This window comes from Dendrobates tinctorius, unplaced genomic scaffold (assembly GCF_039654945.1).
Source record: "Dendrobates tinctorius isolate UK_male_01 unplaced genomic scaffold, ASM3965494v1 ptg000008l, whole genome shotgun sequence".
In the NCBI taxonomy this organism is placed as follows: Eukaryota; Metazoa; Chordata; class Amphibia; order Anura; family Dendrobatidae; genus Dendrobates; species Dendrobates tinctorius.
In genome coordinates, this window is record NW_027361676.1 from 23,784,841 (window position 1) to 23,810,590 (window position 25,750).

The 25,750-nt window shown below is 40.1% G+C and overlaps 1 protein-coding gene across 2 annotated transcripts in view; it reads right to left on the reverse strand.

The window, feature by feature from the left end:
- The window catches only part of PDGFC (platelet derived growth factor C), a 423,119-nt gene extending 398,792 nt beyond the window's left edge, over positions 1-24,327 (reverse strand). Inside the window, exon 1 of one of the 2 annotated variants that reach the window (XM_073576451.1) lies at positions 23,129-24,327. In XM_073576451.1, the coding sequence (XP_073432552.1) occupies positions 23,129-23,252 (124 nt within the window). In that variant the 5' untranslated portion in view covers positions 23,253-24,327. Of the gene's footprint in view, positions 1-22,728; positions 23,095-23,128 lie in introns of those variants that run through there. The other variant, XM_073576461.1, reaches the window with a different exon arrangement.
- Between the last annotated feature and the right edge of the window lie 1,423 nt (positions 24,328-25,750).

Consider the following 25,750-nt stretch of genomic DNA (forward strand, 5'->3'; position numbering starts at 1 on the left):
TTATATCCTAATTAACCAGACGACTATTTTTAGCAAGCCAGGAAGAATAGACTGTTATCTATATGTTGGTATATGTTGAATTTAAGTGTTGATCTCTAGATGGTCAAGAAAATAGGCATTTCCTTATGTAACCCTGTAATATTGACTTGTAAGCTGACATTTAATATAACATATTGTGCTCTTGAAGACTAGTGATGTTTACTGATATGTTAATTATGCATTGTGTAGACAAGATACACTACGTACAGAATTATTAGGCAAGTTGTATTTGAGAGGATTCTTTTTATTATTGAACAACAACTATGTTCTCAATCAACCCAAAAGACTCATAAATATCAAAGCTTAATATTTTTGGATGTTGGAGTGGGGTTTTTTAGATTTGGCTATCTTAGGAGGATATCTGTTTTTTCAGGTAACTATTACTGTGCAGAATTATTATGCAACTTAATAAAAACCAAATATATACCCATCTCACGTGTTTATTTTCATCAGGTAAACCAATATAACAACACAAAATTTAGAAATAAACATTTCTGACATTCAAAAACAAAAAAAAAATCAGTTACCAATATAGTCACCTTTCATTACGATGACACTATTTTCCATCCATAGATTCTGTCAGTTGCTTGATCTGTTTACGATCAACATTGTGTGCAGCAGCCACCACAGCCTCCCAGACACTGTTCCGAGAGGTGTACTGTTTTCCCTCCTTGTAGATCTCACATTTTATTAGGGACCACAGGTCTCTATGGGGTTCAGATCAGGTGAACAAGGGGGCCATGGCATTATTTTTTCTTCTTTTAGACCTTTACTGGCCAGCCACGCTGTGGAGTATTTGGATGCATGACATAGAGCATTGTCCTGCATGCAAATCATACTTTTCTTGAACGATACCGACTTCTTCCTGTACCACTGCTTGAAGAAAGTGTCTTCCAGAAACTGACAGTAGGTCTGGGAGTTGAGCTTCACTCCATTCTCAACCTGAAAAGGTCCCACAAGTTCATCTTTGATGATACCAGCCCATACCAGTACCCCACCTCCACTTTGCTGGCATCTGAGTTGGAGTGGAGCTCTCTGCCCTTTACTGATCCAACCTCGGGCCCATCTATCTGGCCCATCAAGAGTCACTCTCATTTCATCAGTCCATAAAACCTTAGAAAAATCAGTCTAAAGATATTTCTTGGCCCAGTCTTGACATTTTATCTTATGTTTCTTGTTCAAAGGTGGTCATTTTTCAGCCTTCCTTACCTTGGCCATGTCCCTGAGTATGGCACACCTTGTGCTTTTTGATATTCCAGTAACGTTGCAGTTCTGAAATATGGCAAAACTGGTGGCAAATGGCATCTTGGCAGCTTGACGCTTGATTTTCTTCAATTCATGGGCAGTTATTTTACGCCTTTTTTTATCAACACGCTTCTTGCGACCCTGTTGGCTATTTGCCATGAAACGCTTGATTGTTCGGTGATCATGTTTCAAAAGTTTGGCAATTTCAAGACTGCTGCATCCCTCTGCAAGACATCTCACAATTTTTGACTTTTCAGAGTCCGTCAAATCTTTCTTCTGACCCATTTTGCCAAAGGAAAGGAAGTTGCCTAAGAATTAAGCACACCTTATATAGGGTGTTGATGTAATTAGACCACACCCCTCCTCATTACAGAGATGCAAATCACCTGATTTACATAATTGGCAGTTGGCTTTCAACCCTATACAGCTTGGAGTAGGACAACATGTATAAAAAGGATGATGTGATCAAAATACTCATTTGCCTAATAATTCTGCACACAGTGTAGTTTGTTGACTTTGAAAACAAAGACGGAAAAACTATAAAAATAGATTAAATAATCAAGTAAAGCTACTTGATCTCATCTCCATTCTTACCTTTATGTAAATATTGAATGAAGGACACTTGTTAAGTATAAAAATAGGTTACATGCCTCTATACAGAGACAGGGAGAAAGAGAGGCAGCCAGAGATTCTGCCAAGACATCCATACATTCAAAGGACCAGAGACAGGACAGCAGCCAATTTATCATGGCTCCATCACGAGGGACATGGATCTATCATTCTACAGGAAACAACCTAGGGGACTTCAACCCCAGTTGGAAGAATACAGATCTGCTCCATTGACCATCGCTGAACCATGGATACGTTTGGAGAAAACCAGGATTGGGACTACTGGCTGCCTGGCTCCATGGAGATGTTTGGAGAAGTCAGGTTGTGACCCTCACGTCAACTGGCCTTGTACCTCAATGGACTGTCATCTTCCTATGCTTGTCATTACCACCTCTGTGTGCGTGTGTGCCACAGGTGGGGTAGTCGACTCTAGAAGATGAAGCCAGGTTGGGACCCTCCGGTAAACTGGACTTGTACCTGAATGGACTGTCATTTTCCTACACTTGTCATTACCTCCTCTCTGTGTGCATGCCACAGGTGGTGAAATCAACCCTGGGAGCTCTGAAGTAACAGCTGCCATTATCCTGGCAGGTCAGCGGAAGTGTAAGACTCTGTAATGTGCACCATCTTTGGGTATTTTGCTGGGACTGTTCTATGTATTATTTACCTGTTTTATGGTTCAATAAAGCATTGCCACGCTGTTTTACCCTCTCTCTGTGTTGTCTGAGTGAGTAGCATTATGCCTATGTTAAAAGGACAGCGGTGGGATGATCCCAGGTCCATGCGGTTTCAACTAGCGGGATGGGGCACCCGCCGACCTCCCATTTCTCCACAGTCCACCACACTGTGTGGGTCTCAGTGCCTCAGCATTTATTACACATACAATTACAGTGTAACCCCTTTACGACACAAGAAATTTTCAATTTTGCCATTTCATTTTCCCTTCCCTTCTTTATTCTTGCAGGACCATATAATTTTACCACATAATTTTTTGAAAAATAGACCAAAAATTGTATGGAGTAAAATGAAGAGAAGATCTCAATTCTCTGGAGGTGGGTGCATCTAGTTTTTCAACAGGCTGTAAAAATGACCTGGTAGCTTGATTCTGCAGGTCAATATGATTATGGCAATAACAAATTTATATAGTTTTTACATGCAATTTTAAAAAATATATATATTTTTTGTGGTTATACTTTTGCTACATTCAAACATAGGGCTGTGTGAGGGCTTGTTTTTGAGGGGTGAGCTGTAGTTTTCATTAGTAGTTTTACAGGGCACATACGACTTTTTTATTTCTTTTTAAGCCAGTTTTTAACTTTATAGAAATAGCAACATGTTGGCGAAGAGGTCTCCAGTAGGCTTCTGGCTGCCATGCAACACCATCAACACTTAGCGATTGAGGGAAGCAGTTAAATAATCGCTTTCTTCAACTTTCAGCTAAAAATGAAAGAGAAAGTTGAACACAGCAAATCTGGAAGAAGATGCACAAAATTGCAAGCAATAAATCTACACCACATTAAATGGATTTTGTTGCAGATTTTTGAGAAGATTCCTATGGAGCTTCCATGGCAACACTTCCCTGGTTCTCCACCGGTCTCTGTACACTATGCCTCCAGTAACGACATGTCGTCACATGTAGGTGTGCTGCCATCTGTGATTGACTGCAGTGGTCATATGTCTAAACAACATGGGACTGATGGTGGCCAGGACATGCAGGAGGCATTGCCATGAGCACCAATTGAATTTCTTCTTTTTATAACAGCCTTTGGTTCTATAGATCTTGTGCAAGCATAGATAAGTTCACCAGGGTCTTCTCCGCCATTATCTTGATAGTATCAAGCAACCTGGTTTTTGGTCTTCCTCTTCGCCTAGTTCTTTTTATTCTTTCAACCATGATGTCCTTCTCCAGCGATTGCTCTCTTCATATGATGTGTCCAAAATAGTCGAGTCCTGGCTTGGTGATCCTTGCTTCATGTAGTGTTTTTATTCTTGAATTTGAAATTTAATTATGGTTTTTTTTTGCAAAAAAAATCTGCAGAAAAATACATATCAGTTGGGTTTTGACTCACCTAATGAATGGGCATAATTTAATTTTGGAAAGTACCTGCATGGTGTGAAAAAGACGTGACCCAATCTCATCCAGTTTGCTGCTACCATATAATGATGCAGATTTTCACGCTGTAATCTCTGACAGAAAATTGAAAAGCATTTCAGTCCTTAGGGGTCGTATCCTACGGTACACCAAACCCATATATACAGATCAAATATATATAAGATATGAATTAAATACCAGATAATGATACTTGTAAAGTAACTTTGTTAGAGAAAGCGCCTACATCAAAGACCAAAATAACAGCTAATATATGTGGCTGTTTAGTTGAGTGTGTGAGAAAAGTTGCTTTATTGTTTCATCTCTTGTTGAACAAAACATTACGCTTTTCGGTAAGTGTTATAAAAAGCTAATTTTAGTTAAGTAGCTGAGAAAGTGTCTTCATCCCGCTGGGTGGTGCATTTTTCCCTCTCGATATTTCAGCACTAATCATCTGCTGCATAAATGTCCAGGAGATCCAATTAAAGCTGACTAGATTTGCAGTTCACATCTGCGTGTCTGTACATATCCAAGCAGTCTATGCTCTTTGACATTTACGCAAGAACAGATTGATTATTGGATTACACTTAGAAGAATTCTCTAAGAGAGAGGGCACAGTGTCAGACCACCTAAAACAATTGTCAGTGCCATCATGTCATCCAATGAGGGGCCGTTCCATTCCCACAATAAACATGGAGGGTGAAGGCAACATACCAAAACGAGGTGAAGGGTTTAGTCACGCGGCAGTGAGATTGTAGCATAATCTTCTTCAAATGAACAGTTAATAAAGAGAGGAGAGCTTTACAGAACGGAAAATGCCTGGTTACTTCATGCATGCTCTATCATCTAAGGAGCAGCTTGAAAAACAGGAAGGGACCCTTATACTATTTTTGTTCCCATCTAACCTAAAGTAAAATGCAGTCACCTCTCGTAAAACTCTGTGACATCACAAATGTCCTCCTGTCAAGTGAACTGTTATGGAAGCACAAATGTGTATCATCAGGTTTGCCGTATGGACCTCAAAATCGCAATGTATGCAAGAAGACCCAGGAATCTCACAGAACTGGAAGAATTTTCCAAGGAAGAATGGATGAAAATCCATCAAACAAGAATTGAAAGACTTGACTGGCTACTAAAAGCGTTTACAAGCTGTGATACTTGCAAAAGGAGGTGCTACCAAGTACTAACCATGCAACGTGCCCAAACGTTTGCATCAGCGCATTTTCCTTTTTGTAATTATTAAAATGTTAAAAATTAAAATATATAATTTTTACATTGTGTCATCTTATCTTTAGGCATTTTATAGATCATTTCATCTTCAATTTGCTTAACTGTAATTCTGACCAGGGATGCCCAAAAGTGTTTTTCCAGAAAATGAAATATTTCTCCCAGAAAACTATTGCATTTGCACATGTTTATTTCCTTTAAATGTACTGGAACAACACAAGAAAAACCAGAAGGAAATTGGACATAATGTCACACAAAACCCCCCCAAAAATGGGATGGAAAGGTGACAACAATTTTGTCCAACCTATTTTTTTGAAGCTTTGTACGAAATTATAACCAATTTGATTTGTTTTCTTTTTTTGTGCTGTTCCAATACACACAAAGGAAATATGCATGTCTATAACAAAACGTGTCATTGCAATCATGTTATGTGAGAAATACTACATTTTCTTGATTATTTTGAAGGATGCCAACACATTTGGCCATGACTGTCTGTATATATATATATTGCTCAAAAAATAAACGGAACACTAGGCACTCTTACTGAGCAGACACATGGATGTTAGTGACCTTCATATCATTTCTACCTGTTGTTTATTCCATTGGCACAAAAGCAGGAGAAATTGAATCACAATCTGTGTTGATTTCACAGAAGTGTGACGGACTTGGTGTTACATTTTGTTGTTTAAGTGTTCCCATTATTTTTTTAAGCAGTATATATATATATATATATATACATACATACATACAAACACACACACATCTGTCTTATTAGGTTTTGGGAGGAAAAAATGGGTTCACATATGAAGTTTATGCACATGGCTGAATTGCGGCTCCGTTTTGTGTGGTCGTAATAACTTTACAGCTACCAAAAACTGGTGGAGTTTCATTCTGAAACAGCTAGAGATCTTCACTTATTATTGTTCTTCTTGTCATTACTGTTCTTCAAGACAAGCAGTCCTTTCATCCATGTCAAAAATCCATATAAGCCATCCAGTGTGAGTTGTTGGGTCCTATGTCTTGTGTCAGTTTTGTATGTGAGACCTGATGTAATTTCTTGAGATGTTCAATCTGATATCTTATGTAATTAAGTATTCTCCCTTATGAGTATTGCTGTATTCTTTTCTAATGAGTTGTACAGCCTTCTCTCAGAGAGAGCAAATATACATCTTGCACATATCTGGACAGGTCTGAATTATCTCTTATTGTATACACTAACTAGTGATGAGAGAGTGTGCTCGTTACTCTAGATTTCGGAGCATGCTCGGGTGTTCTCCGAGTATTTTGGGCATGCTCGGAAATTATGTCTGAGTCCTGGTAGCTGCATGATTTGCGGCTGCTAGACGGCCTGAATACATGTGGGGATTTCCTAACAAACAGGCAATCAATGCATGTATTTAGGTTGTCTAGCAGCTGCAAATCTTGCAGTTGCGGGGACTCAGACATAATTTCCGAGCAAGCCCAAAATACTCGGAGAACACCCGAGCATGCTCGGAAATCTCGAGTAACGAGTATGTCCTCTCATCAATAACGCTAACTTCTGACCTTGGTGCCCTATGACTCTATATTTAGCTTCTTTAAAGAATCTGCTTGTCATAAATGCAGTAAATAAAAAATAAGCATCCCAAATGTTACATTTCCATCATTTCAAACAATCATCTGTCAACATCTGCTGCGCACATAAACATATTTAGTGTATATTAGCTGCATAAAATCCAATTAAGCAGAGAAACATGACACAGTTATGATTAGCCTTCCGAAAGAATTTCTAAATGCAAACCACTGTCTTTTCTGGCAGTACAAAGAATTTCCTAGTGGTGACAAATGTGTTATTAAGCCCTTAAGTAATAAACTGAACATGAACCTTGATGTGGATATGTAATTCTGAGCACAAACTTTATGCTTTAAGGCTTTTATCTATTCTACATTCCACTCCACATGGCTCGAAGGTTGTACTCATATTGTACAGACATCTCCTTTCTTTTGATAGCTTATTCAAACACAGTGGACGGTTCTTTATACTAACTTAGCATTGCTGATAACAAGAAGGAAAGCATTTGAGGTCAAAGAATTAGAGGCGTGCTATGGAAATTTTTACCAGAAATACCATGTCTTCAGCTAGAAAAGGCAGAACCTGCAGAGATTGGGTGAGAATGAGGGTGAAGGAGAAGCAAAATCACAGGAAAAAATGTGGAAAGAAAAACTTTGACAAATGTGGTCAATGTGAGTTATGCTGTTGCTTAAGAAGGTTGACTCCAAAGATGAGTAAATCAATTCAAAGTGAATTGAATTCATGTTGAAATTTATAAAATTTGCAGGCCCCAGTTAATTAAAAAAAATTGTGATTATATTTGTATAAATAGGCAAAAAATGCCAACTTCCATTCTACGCATTGCACAAAATGGCATCAGCCAGAGAAGATTCACATAGCCCCAAGTGCAGCCACACAGGCTACACAATAATGCCTAGCAGCTATCACATTACATGGTTTAGCCAGGTCTTTCCCTGGGAAGGAACAACCACGGGAAGGGCAGTCTCCAATGAAGGAAACCACCTATGCCAAAACATGGTATCCATCCACAGACAGCTGTTTCGGGGTATTGCCCCTCATCAGCATGGAGTAGGAAACTGGCCAGTAGGAGCAATGCCTAGTAAAAGACTGTGAAACATGAGGATGAATGAACTCATGGAGATCAACATCCAACACTGTGGAGACACCATCACTTGTTTTTCAACGCAGTGATTCTAGAGCAATGCTCCCATCCCTTATGGGAAATATGTAAAACATGCAAAACACAAGCCGCGGAGACACCATCACATGTTTCTCAACGCAAGCAATGACTAGCCAGGTCTTTCCCCAGGACGGAACAACCACGGGAAGGGCAGTCTCCAATGAAGGAAACCACCTATGCCAAAACATGGTATCCATCCACAGACAGCTGTTTCGGGGTATTGCCCCTCATCAGCGTGGAGTAGGAAACTGGCCAGTAGGAGTAATGCCTAGTAAAAGACTGTGAAACATGAGGATGAATGAACTCATGGAGATCAACATCCAACACTGCGGAGACACCATCACATGTTTCTCAACACAGTGATTCTAGAGCAATGCTCCCATCCCTTATGGGAAATATGTAAAACATGCATATTTCCCATAAGGAATGGGAGCATTGCTCTAGAATCACTGCGCTGAGAAACATGTGATGGTGTCTCCGCAGTGTTGGATGTTGATCTCCATGAGTTCATTCATCCTCATGTTTCACAGTCTTTTACTAGGCATTGCTCCTACTGGCCAGTTTCCTACTCCACGCTGATGAAAGGCAATCCCCCGAAACAGCTGTCTGTGGATGGATACCATGTTTTGGCATAGGTGGTTTCCTTCATTGGAGACTGCCCTTCCCGTGGTTGTTCCTTTCCGGGGAAAGACCTGGCTAGTCATTGCTTGCGTTGAGAAACATGTGATGGTGTCTCCGAGGCTTGTGTTTTGCTTGTTTTACATATTTCTCATAAGGGATGGGAGCATTGCTCTAGAGTCACTGCGTTGAGAAACATGTGATGGTGTCTCCGCAGTGTTGGATGTTGATCTCCATGAGTTAATTCATCCTCATGTTTCACATTACATGGTGTAGTGCAACCATTAGTAGAAACTATCATAGACATTATAAAAGCCAATGGAGGGAATACAGCCATTTTAAAGTAATTTAGAATTGTTAGAGGACATCAGAGATCAAAACTCAGCAAGAGAGATAGGAAGAAAAAGTCCTTAAAGGGAACCTGTCACCAGCAAAAATGCAATTAACTTGCAGATATGAGCTTAATCTGCAGGTTAATAGCGTCAGTAACCTGCCTGGTGCCTACACGTGGCCGAACACTGTGGGGTGAAAATAAACTTTATTCTTCCTGGCAGTCACGGGGGAGAAACCAGTGCGCATTCTGTCACCGCTCTGAGAATACAGGGCGGCTGCTGTAACCGTGACCCAGACCCCAAATGGCACTTGCACTGCTTTAGGGCTGACTTTTTGTACACAGAGTGATGACTGAACCTGTGCCGATGCTGCCCACTGACTGAAACCGAATGTTACCTGGGAGAATAAAGGTCATGTTCTGCCCGCAGGTGCCGGAAAGTTTAATAATGCTATTAGCCTGCAGATTAAGCCCATTTCTGCAGTTTAATAATGTTTTTGCTGGTGACAGGTTCAATTTAAACTTTGGACAAATACCCCAGGCCATAATGTCTTGTACAACTGCAGCACTAAACGTGAGGAGTGCAATAGTCTTCAAACAACACAGAGATTCAGTTAATAGTGGAGACATGCCAGCAGCATTGCCAATCTCAGTGTGATTGAAAGTGATATGATGTAGCTGGCATTTGTCCTGCTGCATTTGAATTACAATTACACATTTTTCTTCATGCATAAAGCACTAGGAAGCAACAAGCCATCTCAATATTTTACATAAAATAATCCCAAGAATGTTTGATAAAAAATGCTAGGTTTGATTAATAACAAACTTGCAATGATTCATAATACCACACAGCCTTCACTTGCCCTGAAAAGATTTGTGTAAAACTATGAACGAAGTTTCCTAGGACTTATTCCAACCCTTTTCAAGCTCTTTTTCACAAACAGTCCTATTAATGTCAAAGTTACCTCATCATAGAAATGGATGGTAACCTGATAGTAATCAACAGTCCATTTAATAACACAGCGCTGTTTTTTTAAATGAAAGAATGGTCCAAAAATTATCCTTCTTAATGATTTGTTACAAGGTATACTGTTCTGTGCAGAACACTGTCTTAAACTCACGGCGCCACTGTCAGAGACAGCATCATCTTGCTGTGACTTTGATGTGTCATATATTCCTTAACACTCTCCACATCCTCCCCACTAACACGCTTTTTGGAGGCAAAGGAGGCGAATTATGACATGGGATGGGTAGTACCACTGTCTGGATGACTGGTGCCAGAGGAAATGGTGATTCTGTTGCTGCTGCAAGTGGTTTTCATATTCTTAGCCATGGTAGTTTTTTCTTTATGTTAAACAACCCTGTTTACTAAATTTTTTTTCATTTACCATAAGTTTTCTCCAACACTATAATTAACTTTTGGCAATTTTTAATCTCAATTAATCAACTCATGCCAAGAATAACAATAAATGGTAGGTATGTGCACAAGCAAAAGACAATATGTTGCAGCACTCTGCAGTATAGGTATATTTGTCTATTTGGACCAGTTAAACAAATGTGCAGATACAGACATGAAAAGTTCAAAACATTTTTTTCAATTTTGTTTTAACAAAATTAAAATCAATTCTAAAAAACAATCTAACAACAAATGCGAGCTAAGAACACAAGGCACTGTAGTGGGGTACATATACAAATGAAAAATTTGACTAGTAAAACACAGGTGCAAAACAATTTTTTTGCAACACGTACATTTTATGAGTTGTAGTAAAGTGTCTGGATTAGGGGGCATTTTCTTACAAAAACTCAATACAGTCACTTGTCGAAGCAAGCACACTGTCTCTGCCCGACACTGGCTTCAGATTTTTCTTTTCAGTAAAAAAATATTGTGCCATTTTGCTGCTTTCTAGTGCAGCAAGAATGAAGAAAAAATGTATAATTGTAATTCAAATGCAGCAGGACAAATGCTAGCTGCACAATATCATTAAGCAATCACAGTAAGCTGGCACCTTGCTCATTTTCATCATCATATCAATTGAACCTTTGCATTATTCCCAGATTTTAGAACCATCTTCAGTGCTGCAGTTTAACAACACATTACTGCCTGGACAATTTGCCCAATAGTTTAGGGCATTCTACTGTGACGGTTGTCAGTTTGAGTCAGTGTTCTGCACAGAATAGTCTCATTGATCACAAATTACTGAGAGGGATAATTTTTGATTATTTCCTAATTTTCAAAACATGAAAAGTCTGTCAGTGTGCTGTGTCATTCAATGGCCTGTTAGTTACTACCGGGTTACCATCCGTTTATATCATAAGGTCACTCCATAAAGCCTGCTGTGAGAACTCAGCTGTTTCTCTGGGCTCATGTGAATGATATTTGTTCTCTCCATTCGAATACCACAGATATCATCTGTGCATGCTCGGCTACAGAAGGAGAAGCCTGCCGGTGGAGGAACTGGTGTACAACTGTGGTTAGAAGAAAATGAGAAGAACAGTGATCAGGCTACATAGATGTGCCGGTCACCAAAACTCTCAGCCCAGGCAAAGAAGGGCATTAATCAGATAGGCAGCACAGAGACCAAAGGTAACCCTGAAGGAGCTACAGTGTTCCCAAGCAGTGACTGGAGTACCTGTCCATATGACCACAATAATCCATACACTCCATAGAGGTGGCCTTTATGGAAGAGTGGGCAGAAAAAAGCCTTTACTTACACACACATAAAAATTGTAAGTTTTTGAGTTTGCCAAAGGACATGTCAGAGTCTGAGGTTCCCTATATGCATGGAGGAAGCTGAGATCTGAATCTGCGAATGGGCCGCTATCGGTGGTCATCTTCCTGAAGTCCACCACAGTAAAAAGGATTGGAAGTGCAAGGACTCCCGATATTTTCTAAAAGCCTGGAGCCTGTTGCAGCCTTGCATTGCCTAACACACCCTCCTCCCAACTTGGTGCCCAAAGTATCGCCCCACTTCTGCCACCACCACCAGCTTCCTTCAGCATCAATCCTGACTCCTGGGATCCCACCCCACCACAGCTGTCCCCCGGTAAGCTACCATAAAAGCGGAATATAAGACGCACCACCAATTTATTAAAAGAAAAAAAATTGGGTGCATCTTATGGTTCGGTGCGTCTTATAATCTGCAAAATATGGTAAATCTATATCAGTCCTGGTGGGTTTTTGTAAAATGGATCCGTGCTGTCATTATAACATATTTCAATCTTTAAACTAGAAACTTATCTACAAAGAGGGCTCTGTAATAGCTACAGTGTACATGATTGTGCTGAAGGCATCATTTAAAGAGGCCCTGGGGTTACAAGATCGTTAGACACCTGCATATGAGCCGAGCGGTGGGGTAGATTAAGAACTTCAGGCCTGTAGTTTTCTGCCGTTACTTGTAAAGGCAGAGCCGTTCTTCAGGTGTTTACAAATCTGCCATGTTGCATTACTTCTGATGGAATGTACAACGGAGGTCTCACAAGACTACGCCAACCAAGAAAATGTGGATAACTAGACTATGGCTACAAACATCACTGCAAGCAGTATACACACACAAACAAATCCAGCCACATTCAGCTAAAAGGCCATTAGAAAAATCATTTCAAATATCATTTGTGAAGCTTCAGATAAATAGGTCCATGATTAATCGTGGGTTGTGACATTGTTTTAAACATTCTTGTATATCTTATTTCAGGTCTCGTCCCATCATACTTAACTCATTAATGATCCCGAGGAAAGAGTAAATACCTATTAGCATTGAAGTCATGATCAATTATCAAAGTCTTACATAAATTGAATGTGACTCTTTCCTATAAACAGTTTTCAGGCCAAGTTCATTCCCATGTCTTTTGCTGCAAGGACTTATCTTTAATAATATGCTTTTCACCCTAAAGCACGGCATATGCCTGAAACAGTTTATGTGCCTTTTCTGCTTTAAATTGAAAACAGTATTGTTGATTTTAAGACTAAGAAAATAGAGTTCCATTAGCGTCTGAAGCAGCGGCTTAAAGGAGTGACTTTTGTAGAGGTCATAGCTGTTCAGACCTATTGCTCCTAGTTGAAAAAGCTGAACTACAAGTATTGAAAAGTTTTATCTTTCATATGTAGATGTAAAAAAAGCCATATTTAAAGGGTTGTGGACCGCATAGAGCAGGGTTCCCCAACTCCAGTCCTCAAGGCCCACCAACAGATTATGTTTTCAGGATTTCCTTAGTATTGCTCAGGTGATAAATGCATCACCTGTGCAATACAAAGGAAATCCTGAAAACATGATCTGTTGGTGAGCCTTGAGGACTGGAGTTGGGGAACCCTGGCATAGAGGACCCACTCTATTAATAGTTGTTAGAAATCTTTAATGAAGGATTATACTTACTTTTTTACATGGTTGGCCAATCATTTATATTGCTTACATTAATTACATTACCCCAGAAGACAGACCTGTTAGCTAATCGCCTAGCCAGCTTTAATCTTGAAATTGGTTATCTTAATGAGACATCCCTTTTTGCATTGTTATTATACATGAAATGGACAAAATGATTGGGACACATACACATTACATCTAAAGCAGTTTCTACAGACCCATAAAACTCCACCTTCTGCGGCTAAAATAGTTTGCACTTTTTTTAGGAAGGCATTGTACAAGATTTTGGAGGCATTTGTGAAGTCTGAGAGTGACTGATGAGAGGTCCTGGCTCCCAATCTCCATGCTAGTCCATCGCAAAGGAAATATTCAGGGTTAAGGTGAGTGCTCTGTGTGAGCCAACTTACTGCTTCAACACCAAACTCATTGAACCATGGTTTTATGGACTTTGCATTGTGTGCTGAGGCTCAGTCTTGTTGGAACAGAATTTACCCTTCAACAAACTGTTCCTTCAAAGTTTGAAGCATGGAACTGTCCAAAATGTCTTGCCATGCCGAAGATTTAGGATTTCCATTCACTGTTGCTCAGGGGCCTTGGTGAAGTCTTGAAATACAACCCTATTGCATTATCCATCATCCATCCAACTCATGTCCATGGTCCAGGTCGGTGCTCACTAGACATATACATGATCTATGCAAAGTTCCTGACCTTCTGGGTGCCCCGACATATTGTTTGATTTGTGAGCATTTTGTGACGTTATCTGACAGGCGTATGGTGCATAGTGGGAAACATGCCAGTCCAGCAAATCATAAGCCAAGACTGGGACCCTGAAGGGTAAGGAAATTCACATAGCTCCTGTCCACAGTCAGAAAGCACTGACCTGGACCATGGCCCCGTGTTGCGTGAAGCAATTGCTCTTCTCTATTTATAAGGGAAGAAATTAGACTCACTCACTAATAGTAGTATCCTATTACAATGCAGCGCTCGAATTCGGTGAGTGGTTTAGAAGGATTTTTTCACAAATGTTTGAAAAGACAAATTGCAGGGCTATGAGCTGTATTTTATACACTTTTGAAACGGAGCCAAATGTAATGATTAGAAGGTGTGCCACAATACCTTTGTCAATAAAGTGTATGTAACAGTGGTGGACATATTATTGGTGCAACCAGGGCAGCCGAAAGAAGGGAGCCAACTCCACATTGGACTGCAAAGGGCACATACATTGTTCTTACACAGGGGCTCTCTTCAGCCTGTGTCCGCTCTTGGTATGTACTCTTACATTTAAACATGTAAGGCTGGTTTCACATTTGCGTTTTTTAGCGCTGGAAAAAAACGCACACCTGCGCATGCGTTTTTTCCCCTATATTTAACATGGGTGCGCATACCTGCGCGCTGGTAAGCGCATGTATGCGATTTTCATGCGCTGCGTTTTTTTGGGGTGTGCGTTGGGATTTTCCAGACGCAGCATGTTGCATTTTTTGGCCCTGCAAAAAAGCGCATGCGCACATATGCGCACGTTTTGCGCTAAAAATGGCCATTATAGCCTATGGATGCGCATATGTGCGCACTGGCATGCTCATGTATGCGTTTTTTTGCATATGCGTTTTTTTTTTTAAACCATGGAATTTAGGGGTTTGGGTAAGAGTTAGGGTTAGTTAAGGGGGTTTAGGGTTAGGGTTATGGTCAGGGTCAGGGTTAGGGTTGGGGTTTGGGTCAGGGTTAGGGTTAGGGTTAGGGTTAGGGTTAGGGTCAGGGTTAGGGTTAGGGTTAGGGTCAGGGTTAGGGTTAGGGTTAGGGTTAGTTAGGGTTTAGGGTTTGGGTTAGGGTTAAGTATGATTTGGTTAAGGGTTAGGGTCAGGGTTAGGGTTAGGGTTAGGGTCAGGGTTAGGGTTAGGGTTAGGGTTAGTTAGGGTTTAGGGTTTGGGTTAGGGTTAAGTATGATTTGGTTAAGGGTTAGGGTCAGGGTTAGGGTTAGGGTTAGCGTCAGGGTTAGGGTTAGGGTTAGGGTCAGGGTTAGGGTTAGTAAAGTCATGGTTTGGGTAGTGTGAGGGGCCACCTAAAAATGTTGGAAAAAAACGCAAACGCGGTAAAAACGCGCTAAAAACGCATACAAACGCATAAAAACGCTGCGTTTTTTTCATGCATGCTCATAAAAATGCTTGAAAAAAACGCAGCAGTTGTATGCTTATGTATGCGTTTTTTCAATGCGTTTTTTTGCGGGAAAAACGCGCTGCAAAAAAAAGCAAGTGTGAAACTAGCCTTAGTATAGGGAATTTAGATTGTGAGCCCAATCGGGGACAGTGATGATAATGTGTGCAAGCTGTAAAGCGCTGAGGAATAAGTTAGCGCTATATAAAAATAAAGAGTATTATTATTATGTAAAGCTGTATTCGATACAGGACCCCAGAGCTCATTAAAGAATGAAGTTGCTAGGGGCATCAAAATAATATAAATCTAACTCTTCACAAACAAACCTCAAATGTAATTGTCATAATTACAAAGCAATATATACTGTGCTAAGATAAATTCGCTTCTCAGTGATGTATATTATTTTATAATAGAGACATTGTAGGTAGATATCTTTCATTTATAGCACGTGTTCTGTGACTGCTTTGGTCTACCGGTATGGATACACACAAGCATAGCCAGTGTAAACAGACTGCAAAAGCAAGAATCATAAACAACTCGAAGGTAAAGTCAAGAAAATCCCATCATGGGTGTGGAAATGAATACGGAAGGGTGCATTTATGAGATGCTATAAAATGCCCGAGGACATATTATCCTTGTATAACAGCAGTTACACTAAATTGCTCTTCATTCATGTGCATTCATACTGACAGAATGTAGACAGAATAAAGGTGAAAAACATGTAACGACCATTTAAACGTGAATGAAACAACTTAATAAAGTATTTGCCATAAACTGTATAAAAAACATAATCATGATGATCCTTGTTTTTTCTTTTGCATAATAAAAAAATCTTTATTTGCAATTTGCAGACAAGCGCTTAAATATCAGGATAAATTGAGCTGTCAAGTATATTGGAGAAACGGCTTTCTCACAGATTGAGCTGTTGGCAATAATGGATGTTTACAGTCATTTATAAAGCTGGCTGAGAGGCCTATTTTTTGTGAAATAAAACTGTAAAGAAGAGTTTTGTCCAGTGTCAACTAAAACTATGACCTTTAGCGGTGCCTGTGCTGCAGTCCATCAATGGTTTTATAACCCTCTGACTCCCTCTGTATTCCCTCAAAAAACCTTTTGAAGTTCTCCCGTGCTGTATTAATCCTGTAGGTTCTGTCTAATGGGTGTGGTTTCTGCGATCTCCATCCCTCCTCCCAGCTTCTCCATCCCTCCTCCCGTCTGCTGATAGCCGTCCCCCTGCTGTAATTGATGTGGATGAAGCCTTCTGCATCATACACATAGCCGGGAGAAATCTAGCGCCTATGCAGAGAAATCACCGGCTTGCGCCTGCGCACTATACTCTGCCCTACATCATAATGGTGCATGCACACTTATTTTATCGCCTCTGTAAATGAGATATCCTCTGAGCCGTCTTTTTTCCAAGCTAAACAAGCCCAACTTTTCCAATCTCATCATAATAAATAATAGCTTTATTCTGTATATGTGTGTATTTTTCCAAGTCCTTCGTATTTTATGGTATCAGACTAAATCTCAAAGTCATACATGGTAACCTGTGAATATTATGTCTACACATATTTGCACTGTCTATTTATCCTTTTTTCTTTAATCTCTATATCAATGTAAATGGACTTACCTGTGGTTGGGATTTATAAGAATTCCTTAAAATACTTTGTTTTCCTGTACGTGATTATGCATTATGTTTTAGACCGTTTTATCTGTGTACTTTAGAAATTGTGTGCGTAGTCTACTCATTTTTTGCAAATACATAGTTGGTTTTACCAGTAATGTAATGGGAACATCTATCCTCATCTCTAAATGACTCCTTATCTGCTGTAAACTGTGGTGTCAACATCATGTCCCTTTACGCCTCAGAGGTTTGTCCTGGTGGATAGTATTCATAGAACAAGATCTATATCAGCCGATACTCTGAGGATCAGTGGCAGTATAGGTACAGTATATAGGGGTAGACAGTTGTCAAAAAAAGTCACCCACATTGAATTTGCAGGTAAAATGCTTTTGAACTTCCTTAAAGATATGGTCTCGAAAGAAGCAGAAACCCAACATATGTCATAAATTCCGCTGCGAAGTCTGATAAATCAATGTATCGGAATATCAGGGTCAGGAAGAATATTCCTAATAATGTAAATTAGATCGCAGTTTGTGAGTTTTTATCTACGGCCTCTGTTTCTGGCCAGATTTACCACGGCTCTTTTTACTGACTGAAATTGATGGGCATATGCTTTTGGTTTAACTTGTATACAGACAATCACTCCGACTGGAGAAAGAAGACAGGAAAACATAATGCACAGCGTTTCCCTGGGTAGCACTTTACTGTTGTGTGTGACTGATTGTAGACCTGATATAGAATTAGGTCATGACCAAAGCCAAGATCTATTACTGCACAATGCACTGGGGAACAAATAGAGGAAATAGTTAACAGAAACTAACAATACAGGCTAAAAAAATCTCCACTTCCATGTTTCACAGAAACCTTTCACTTTTATTTATTAAAGTTATGTCCGAAAGTGGTGTTTTTGCAGCATTTTTTTCCACATGTATTTTGAGCACTGTTGTGCTTTTGCCAAGATGCAACATATCAATTCTTTAAGCCTTTTTGCAGCGCTTTTCACCCATCAAATTAAATTAGTGAAAAATGCAAGTAAAAATATTGTTTAAAAAAGTGTTCTTCCTGCCACCGCTATGGTTTTTGATGCAGAATAAAATGCTGCAAAAATGAAACATTTGAATATACCCTAGACTAGTGATGTGCAAAATGCAAAATCTGTTACAACCATCCCCATCCCACCACTATATAGCACTAGTGCCCTCTATTAGCTTTACAATGACGTTTCAGGTCATACTGCGGTACTGGTCAGGGTGTCTCTTGATTGAGTTTACAGAACTGAGAAACACTTCATAGCAAGATATGAATATCTGTGTCATGTATTTGATCTAAAAGATGGGTAGTCCATGCTGGTAAAAGATACAAATAGCAACTGCTGGTAAAAGAATAATGGGAAAAGGCCACAGAATTTTTTATGTGATTGTAGCAAAAAAAAATAAATTGGACTAAATGTTTATTCCACTTGGTCCAGTGATAGAAGATGATTCATGTCATCAGATTACTGCCATGAATGACACCCAATAATTATATTTTTTCTATTTAAAACATATAAAATGTATATATTGTGGATTATTGCACCATAAACTAAACAGTGCTATAACCCCAGTCAGAGGCCTCCCACCCATCCAAATCAGAACTCGTGCTTTGCACTGTGGAAGGGCAACACCCCAAAACACAAATTAGCATTCTGGTTTGGCTTTTGTCCTAAGTCACGTAGCAAGGCTTATTAAAGGGTAGATATTGACTTTTAGGATGCTACTTCCAATAATAATAATAATCTTTATTTATAAAGCGCCAACATATTCCGCAGCGCTTTACAGTTTAACAGTTTCAAAGCCCAAGTCATAAGTAACAACGTTAACAATACAATAATTAAAGCAAAATAAGACGACCCTGCTCGTGAGAGCTTACAATCTACAATGAGGTGGGGGAGATACAAAGTACAGGTGTGTATTTACAATGACGGCCCAGCCATCTTGAGGGAATGGGGGATAGATGGGGATAGTGAATGGGCTACACATGCACACTTTCACATAAAATTACTTTGATTAGTGAACGTGATAGGCCACTCTGAACAAATGTGTTTTGAGTGAGCGCCTAAAACTATGCAAGTTGTGGATAGTCCTAATTTCTTGGGGTACAGCATTCCAGAGGATTGGCACAGCTCTAGAGAAGTCTTGGAGTCAGGAGTGGGAGGTATGGATTAGTGCGTAGGTTAGTCAAAAGTCATTTGCAGAGCGTAGCAGTTGGTTAGGCCGATAGACAGAAATGATGGCAGAGATTTAGGGGGTGCCGCACTGTGGAGAGCTTTGTGGGCGAGAACAAGTACTTTGAATTGGATCCTGTAGTGAATGGGCAGCCAATGTATCGATTGGCAAAGAGCAGACGCGTCCAAGTAATGATTAGCCAGATGGATGACCCTGGCTGCTGCATTAAGTATAGACTGGAGAGTGGAAAGTCGAGTAACAGGCAGACCAATTAATAGAGTGTTACAGTAGTCCAGGCGGGAGTGGATCAAAGCGACAGTAAGGGTTTTTGTTGTTTCCATGGTGAGAAAAGGGCGGATTCTAGAGATGTTCTTTAGGTGTAAGCGGCAAGAGTGGGCAAGAGATTGTATATGGGATGTGAAGGAGAAATTGGTGTCAAACATAATACCCAGACAGCGTGCTTGCTGCCAGGGTGTTATTATGGTGCCACCCACAGAGAGGGAAATGTCAGGTTTAGGGAGGTTAGTAGATGGCAAGAGCAGAAGAGGCTCAGTTTTGGGGAGGCTGAGTTTCAGATAGAGGGCGGACATGATGTTGGAGACTGCGGACAGACAGTCACTGGCGTTCTGTAGTACAGCGGGGGGTAAGGTGAGGGGATGAAGTGTATAGTTGTGTGTCATCAGCATAAAGATGGCACTGAAAGCCAAATCTGCTGATTGTCTGTCCAAATGGGGCCATTTGGAGAGAGAAGAGAAAGGGGCCAAGGACTGAGCCCTGAGGTACCCCAACAGTGAGAGGAAGAGGAGATGAAGTGGAGCCAGCGAAAAAAACACTGAAGGAGCGGTCAGAAAGATAGGAAGAGAACCAGGAGAGAGCAGTGTCCTTAATGCCTAGTGACTGGAGCCTAGAGAGTAGGAGACGGTGGTCAACAGTGTCAAAAGCTGCAGAAAATATACCCTACCAATAAGTAGTAATATAGTTCAAGTCATCTTCCTCACTGAAAAGGTGATTTGCATATTTAATTTTCCAGAGGAGCATTGCATGTCCTGTAAGTCTCCTTACACTGGCATGTTGCTCTCCACAAGACGAGACGTTACCCCTTAAAATACAGTCAGAGGCCTCTCATACTGCCTTATCAGATCTTATGCTTTGCACTGAAGAGGGGCAACACCCCAAACATGTGTCTGCAAGTTGAAATTCTGGTTTGGCTTTTACCCTAAAGGCCCCTTTACATTTAGCGATGCACCAGCGATCCCGACAATGATACGACCTGGTCAGGATCGCTGGTGTATCGCTAAATGGTCGCTAGTGAGCTGCCAAACAGGCAGATCTCACAGCGATGTAGCGATGCAGCAGCGGTCGTTACTTACCTTTCAGACGCGGCGATCCTGACGTCCTCCAGCCTGCGTCCATGCGTCGCTCGTCGGCGCCAGCAGGAAGCGCCCGACGAGAAAAGGAGCTGCACGATCTTGCACGATCAGCGACAGACAGCGGGGGAGCCGGTCGGAGGTAAGGATCACATAGCGATATCGATAGCGATATTGCTGCTGCGTCACAAAATCGGTGACACTTTAGCGATATCGCTAGCGATATCGCTATATGTAAAGGCCCCTTAAGTCATATGACAAGGCTCGCCAAAGGGTCGATATTGACTTTTAGGATTGCTACTTCCAATTGGTGGCACTAAAGTTCAAATCTTCCTCTCTGAAGAGACAATTGGCAAATCTGACATTTTCTCACAACAAAAACTTCGTAGAGAGTGGAGATTGTTGTAATTGTGCTACTTAACAATGCAGTGGTGGGGTTCAGTATATTGTACCTTTGCTGATAGAATTGTCTTGTCGTCATCTATATGTCTTAAACAATAGAGATCGAAGGTGAAGTTATTTTAAGGTCACATGCAAGTTCTGGACTGCATTATCGTAAAAAAAGGTCTAGGTTAGATCTATGTGTTCTGTTAACAGATAAACTAAGTCATTGGCAAATATCTGAGACAGTGACAGATTCTTGTTGACAATTAGATTACATTTAGTCACACTGACAATGAAGAAGTCATCCGTTGGCATGATGTCAAACTTCACCTTAATAACCTCCATGATAACAAAAGATTTCTCGTTACTGCCCAATGTATTTTCTAAACTTATCTCCAAAATGCTATTTTTATGAATGCTGTTCATTGAAACAATGACTTTACGAGATCAAGCTTTTTAGATACCTTCATATAATATATCGTATTAGCTAATATTTCCTGAGATGAAATGTGACGCAACAAAATTACTTACGTATGCTGTAAAGCATCTTCATTAATGATGCTCATATAAACTACAATTGTAAGAAATAAAAAAGTAGAACTGAGAATCAGGAACAATATAAAAAAAACAAGTTCTCAGAATATTGTTTCTTTCTTGAATTTGGTGTTTAACTTTTTCCCTTGAATACTTTTAGTATAGAATATATTAAACATTGTTGCCTCCTGAGTCTAGACGTCGTCTACAGTCTAGACATTTAAAAAAACATGAAGCGCACAAAAACACTCTGCACCAAAAGTATTTTTGGCACCAAAATGCACCATCTTAGAATATAATTTGCCCTGCCCTTTAACTGGTAAGGCGTGAGAGAACTTGTAGGTCCAAGACAAGAAGTCGAAAACTACTAGTTGTCTATACTTGCCTTACAAAACACATGTTATTTTTATGTCTTTAAGAAAGTGCATTATTTTTCAACACCAAAAAAAGGATAGACAAAGGTCATCTTGATGGGTTCCCGTCACAACATAGCAGGGATCCTCAGCCGTTTGATCAGTTTCCTTTGGTCCTTCACAGTGGAGACTGATTAGAGGCTGATCTCTAGGCTGTTCTTTGATCAGGCTCTCTGGCAGTCTGCAGGTGCCATATGTCAACACATTAGCAAGCAGCATGCAAAAACAATATCAGCTCTCTCACACAACTCTAGTGCCTGTGATAAAGAGTTGTGTCCTGTTCCTTATCTCTACTAGCTATTAACCCATTCTAGATTTTGCTCTGTACCACATGAGGAAAATAAAAAAAAGTCACATCCAGAGGAAAGGAAAAGAAAACAACAAAGTAACAGAAAAGGCCATTCATAGCTGCAAATAAAAAATGAATGTAAAAGTCAGCTTGATTTACAATTTTCAGCTGACATAAACGTGAGGAAATTCACATGGCCAGTGTTTTAGTGCCAAAGTATTACCGCAGGCACCACAACTCATGCAGATAGACCAGGACTATTTATACACATGCTTTTTTAATGTTCAATGTCATCAAGCAACTTCACTTTTTTATATTTCCCATTCTGTGCGGGAACTCATTTATTCTTTCAAGATTTATTCTTCTCAAAGAAAAAAAATGACTTTATGATCTATAAATCAACAACACAAGACTTTAAAAATCAGAATAATGCAAGTTCTATGGAGTTCAGAGGCTAGGCAAATTACACACCCTGAAGCTGCCCTTTTACATGAAAGAATCCTTTCTTTACACTCACCGAGCTCCAGCCCTTGGGATCTTTCATTTAAAGGGTTTTCTAAACATTTCAGGTACACTTGAAAGCTGAAAGTAATTCTCATTTCCTATGTGGGATTAGCTTGTTTCCAGGACAGAAAGGAATAGAAGTCATTCACCAGTGTAAAACCACAACGGATCTAGGTCTACAGGCACAAACATAAATAGATATGGAAAAAAGGACCCAGGTTTATTTTCCTGTCTCTTTAACCTTGGTGCCAGGTTTTTAAGTTCCTTTTTTGTGGTACCTTTTAAAGCCTAGCCTTGTGTTGGTATGACTATACCACATCAATTATCCAAAGTTAATGGGTCTCCAGGAGAGGCAAATGACCTTTCAAGGCTGTAAATTATCACAGTGTACAGAAATCAAAAGTTTGTCTTACCATTCTGCTCCTTAGCACTTTCAAAATGAAATTTGCTGCTGAGATTGGATTCAGCTTGTACTCCATGTAGCGGAGAGTCCAGGGTACACGTGAGGACTCTGAGAAGTAACAATAGGAGGATCATTTGGATGAATAGGGGTGAGCACAGATACTAATGGCAATTGAGATTTTGCAAGTTCACAGTCAGTCTCAGCAGAGCATGATCACTGCACCCTTCACCAGAGAGCACTGAGCCGGTTTGGGTAACATTGGTGGCAGATGATCACTGGGTAGATCCTTCATAATCCCATGCAAAGTCAACTCTTTTCTGATTCTATTATTCTTTTCTGTCTCCAGTTTGGTAAAGTATCAACGTAACATTAAAAAAATGATCAAATCCCTGAAGATCTTCTGTAGTTTTAAATCCTCCAAGAAATGGCGTTCCACAAAAGAAAAATGAAATAATAAAAAAAACAACCAAAACCTGACAATACAAAATTTTAAAAAATAAATATATAAAAAAACATTCTCCAGGAACACCTGCCTGGCCTCACATCGAAACTAATGTACAAAAAGTTACACGAGGCATCAAGAAAGAAAAGAATCCTTCCTCAAGGAGAAGTTCACCTTGTATAAACAAACAAAAATAGGTGACTACTGAAGAAATTAGCATTATAAGTGAGACCAGTCATCCAGGGCTGTAAAAATGTGAATCTGTAGCTTGACACCCTGTGGGAAAACAATGTGATAGTCAGCAAACGTGTCCCCTCAGGACATTGTGGGATAGGAACGTGTCTCTATACACCTCCCTTTTTTTCTCACCGGCAGTTCCTTTTTTAGGCAGTATCAAAGTCTGTGCTCCACTGCTGTGCTGATTATTTACCTTACTTTTTGGCTTGGCACCAAACTTCCTCACACTGTTTTGCAGATCAGAGCAGTGACCCAACAGCATGAAAGTAATGGAGCCAGTGAGATCTCCGCCTGGCAGCAGGTTCCAGTCAGCAGGGTGATCCTCTAGTGCTTAATAGGGCTGCAGGTCACTCAGGGGTTTGCTTGCTTTGCTGGTGGGATTCCTGTGCCTCTGAAAAACTCAGGAGTGAAAAGGAAACAATTCCTTAGCTGGGAGTCTGAGAGCTTAGTGTGGGTGTCTGTTTAAAGTTTGCTCCTAGCTGCAACAAATGGGAAAGAGTTTAGAGCTGATGAAAGTACTTGACTCCCTCTCCTTCTTCTTCCTTCCCCCTCTCCTTTCTCTCTCACTTTCCTAAAGTTCCAGCGAAGGCAGACTGCCACCTGGCGACTCAACAGGTGCTACAGCAAAGGAAAGAGGTACAGGCAATCCCATCTTGGGCAGGACAAAAACTTGAAAAGTGAAAAAACTTATTATTAAGTGATATGTTAAAATGAAACACAAATAATAGACAAGTCGCAAAGTTTTCAAAGTAAAAGTAATGAAATCACGAGACGCTATACTGTTTCATATGAGTAGACATTGAGCTGTAAGTACAAAATTAAGCACAAACAGAAATACTGTAATATTTATTTTGCAACTAACTTTAATTACAAGAAATCAATTAAATAATAAGACATTATGAGGAATTAAAAATGAACAAACACTCTGTTGTACTATTTTGAGCAATGAATTGCACTGCATTCACTATTATGGCATTTCTGAAGCTGAAGCTATTACTATTATAATTTATTATTTTGCTATCTTAGGCAGGGTCCACATAACGTTTGCCCTTACGTCCAGTGGCTTCATCAGAGCTTATGTCCAAATCCTGGCAAAATGGGATTCGGGGTGATGAGTAGAGATGACGAGCGAATTTGTTCGGATTTTGGCTTCGAATCTGATTTTGACATATTCGAGACATTTTCGAACAATATTCGTGCTGATTGTTTGTTTAATCATTGGCTTCGAACATATTCGGAATTCGGTAATTTCTACACCCATTGACTGTAATAACTTTCGGCCATGTTTGACGAAAATTGCAAAAAAACAGCATTCGATTCCGATCGAATTCAGAACCGAATCTGAGCAAATTTGCTCATCTATAGTGATGAGGCCATTAATGATAATGATGCAGCTGGAGTCATCCTGTCCTCTGTTGAACATCATTCTCGACTGTATATGCCTATTGGAGGCAGGCAGCAAGATGTAGTCTACTAATAGGTGTATACATCCTAAAATGATGTAAAAAAGAACACACTGACTCTATCTGCATCATTTTAGTCAATGGCCCATTCAGCATAAGCCCGAATCTTGTCTTCCAGTTGTTCGGACATAAACCTCAATGGCGTAAGCGAACATAGCCTTTTATAGCGCCATCATATTCCTGCGCAAAAATTGTCATCACTGTACCCACTGGGGCTTACAATTTAAGCTCACTATCTTTGATGTGTGGGAGAACACCAGAGAACCAAGAGGAAACCCACATAAACATGGAGAGAACATACAAACTCTTTGTAGATGTTGTCCATGGTAAGATTTGAACCCAGGACCCCAGCACTGCAAGGCTGCAGGTCTAATCATTGAGTCAATATATGAATTAAGACTTTTGCACATGGAATACATTCATTGTTACATGCCCTTGTGCATATAGTTACAAGTTAGCCAATATATGAAGTTGGGAATAGGAAGCAAGT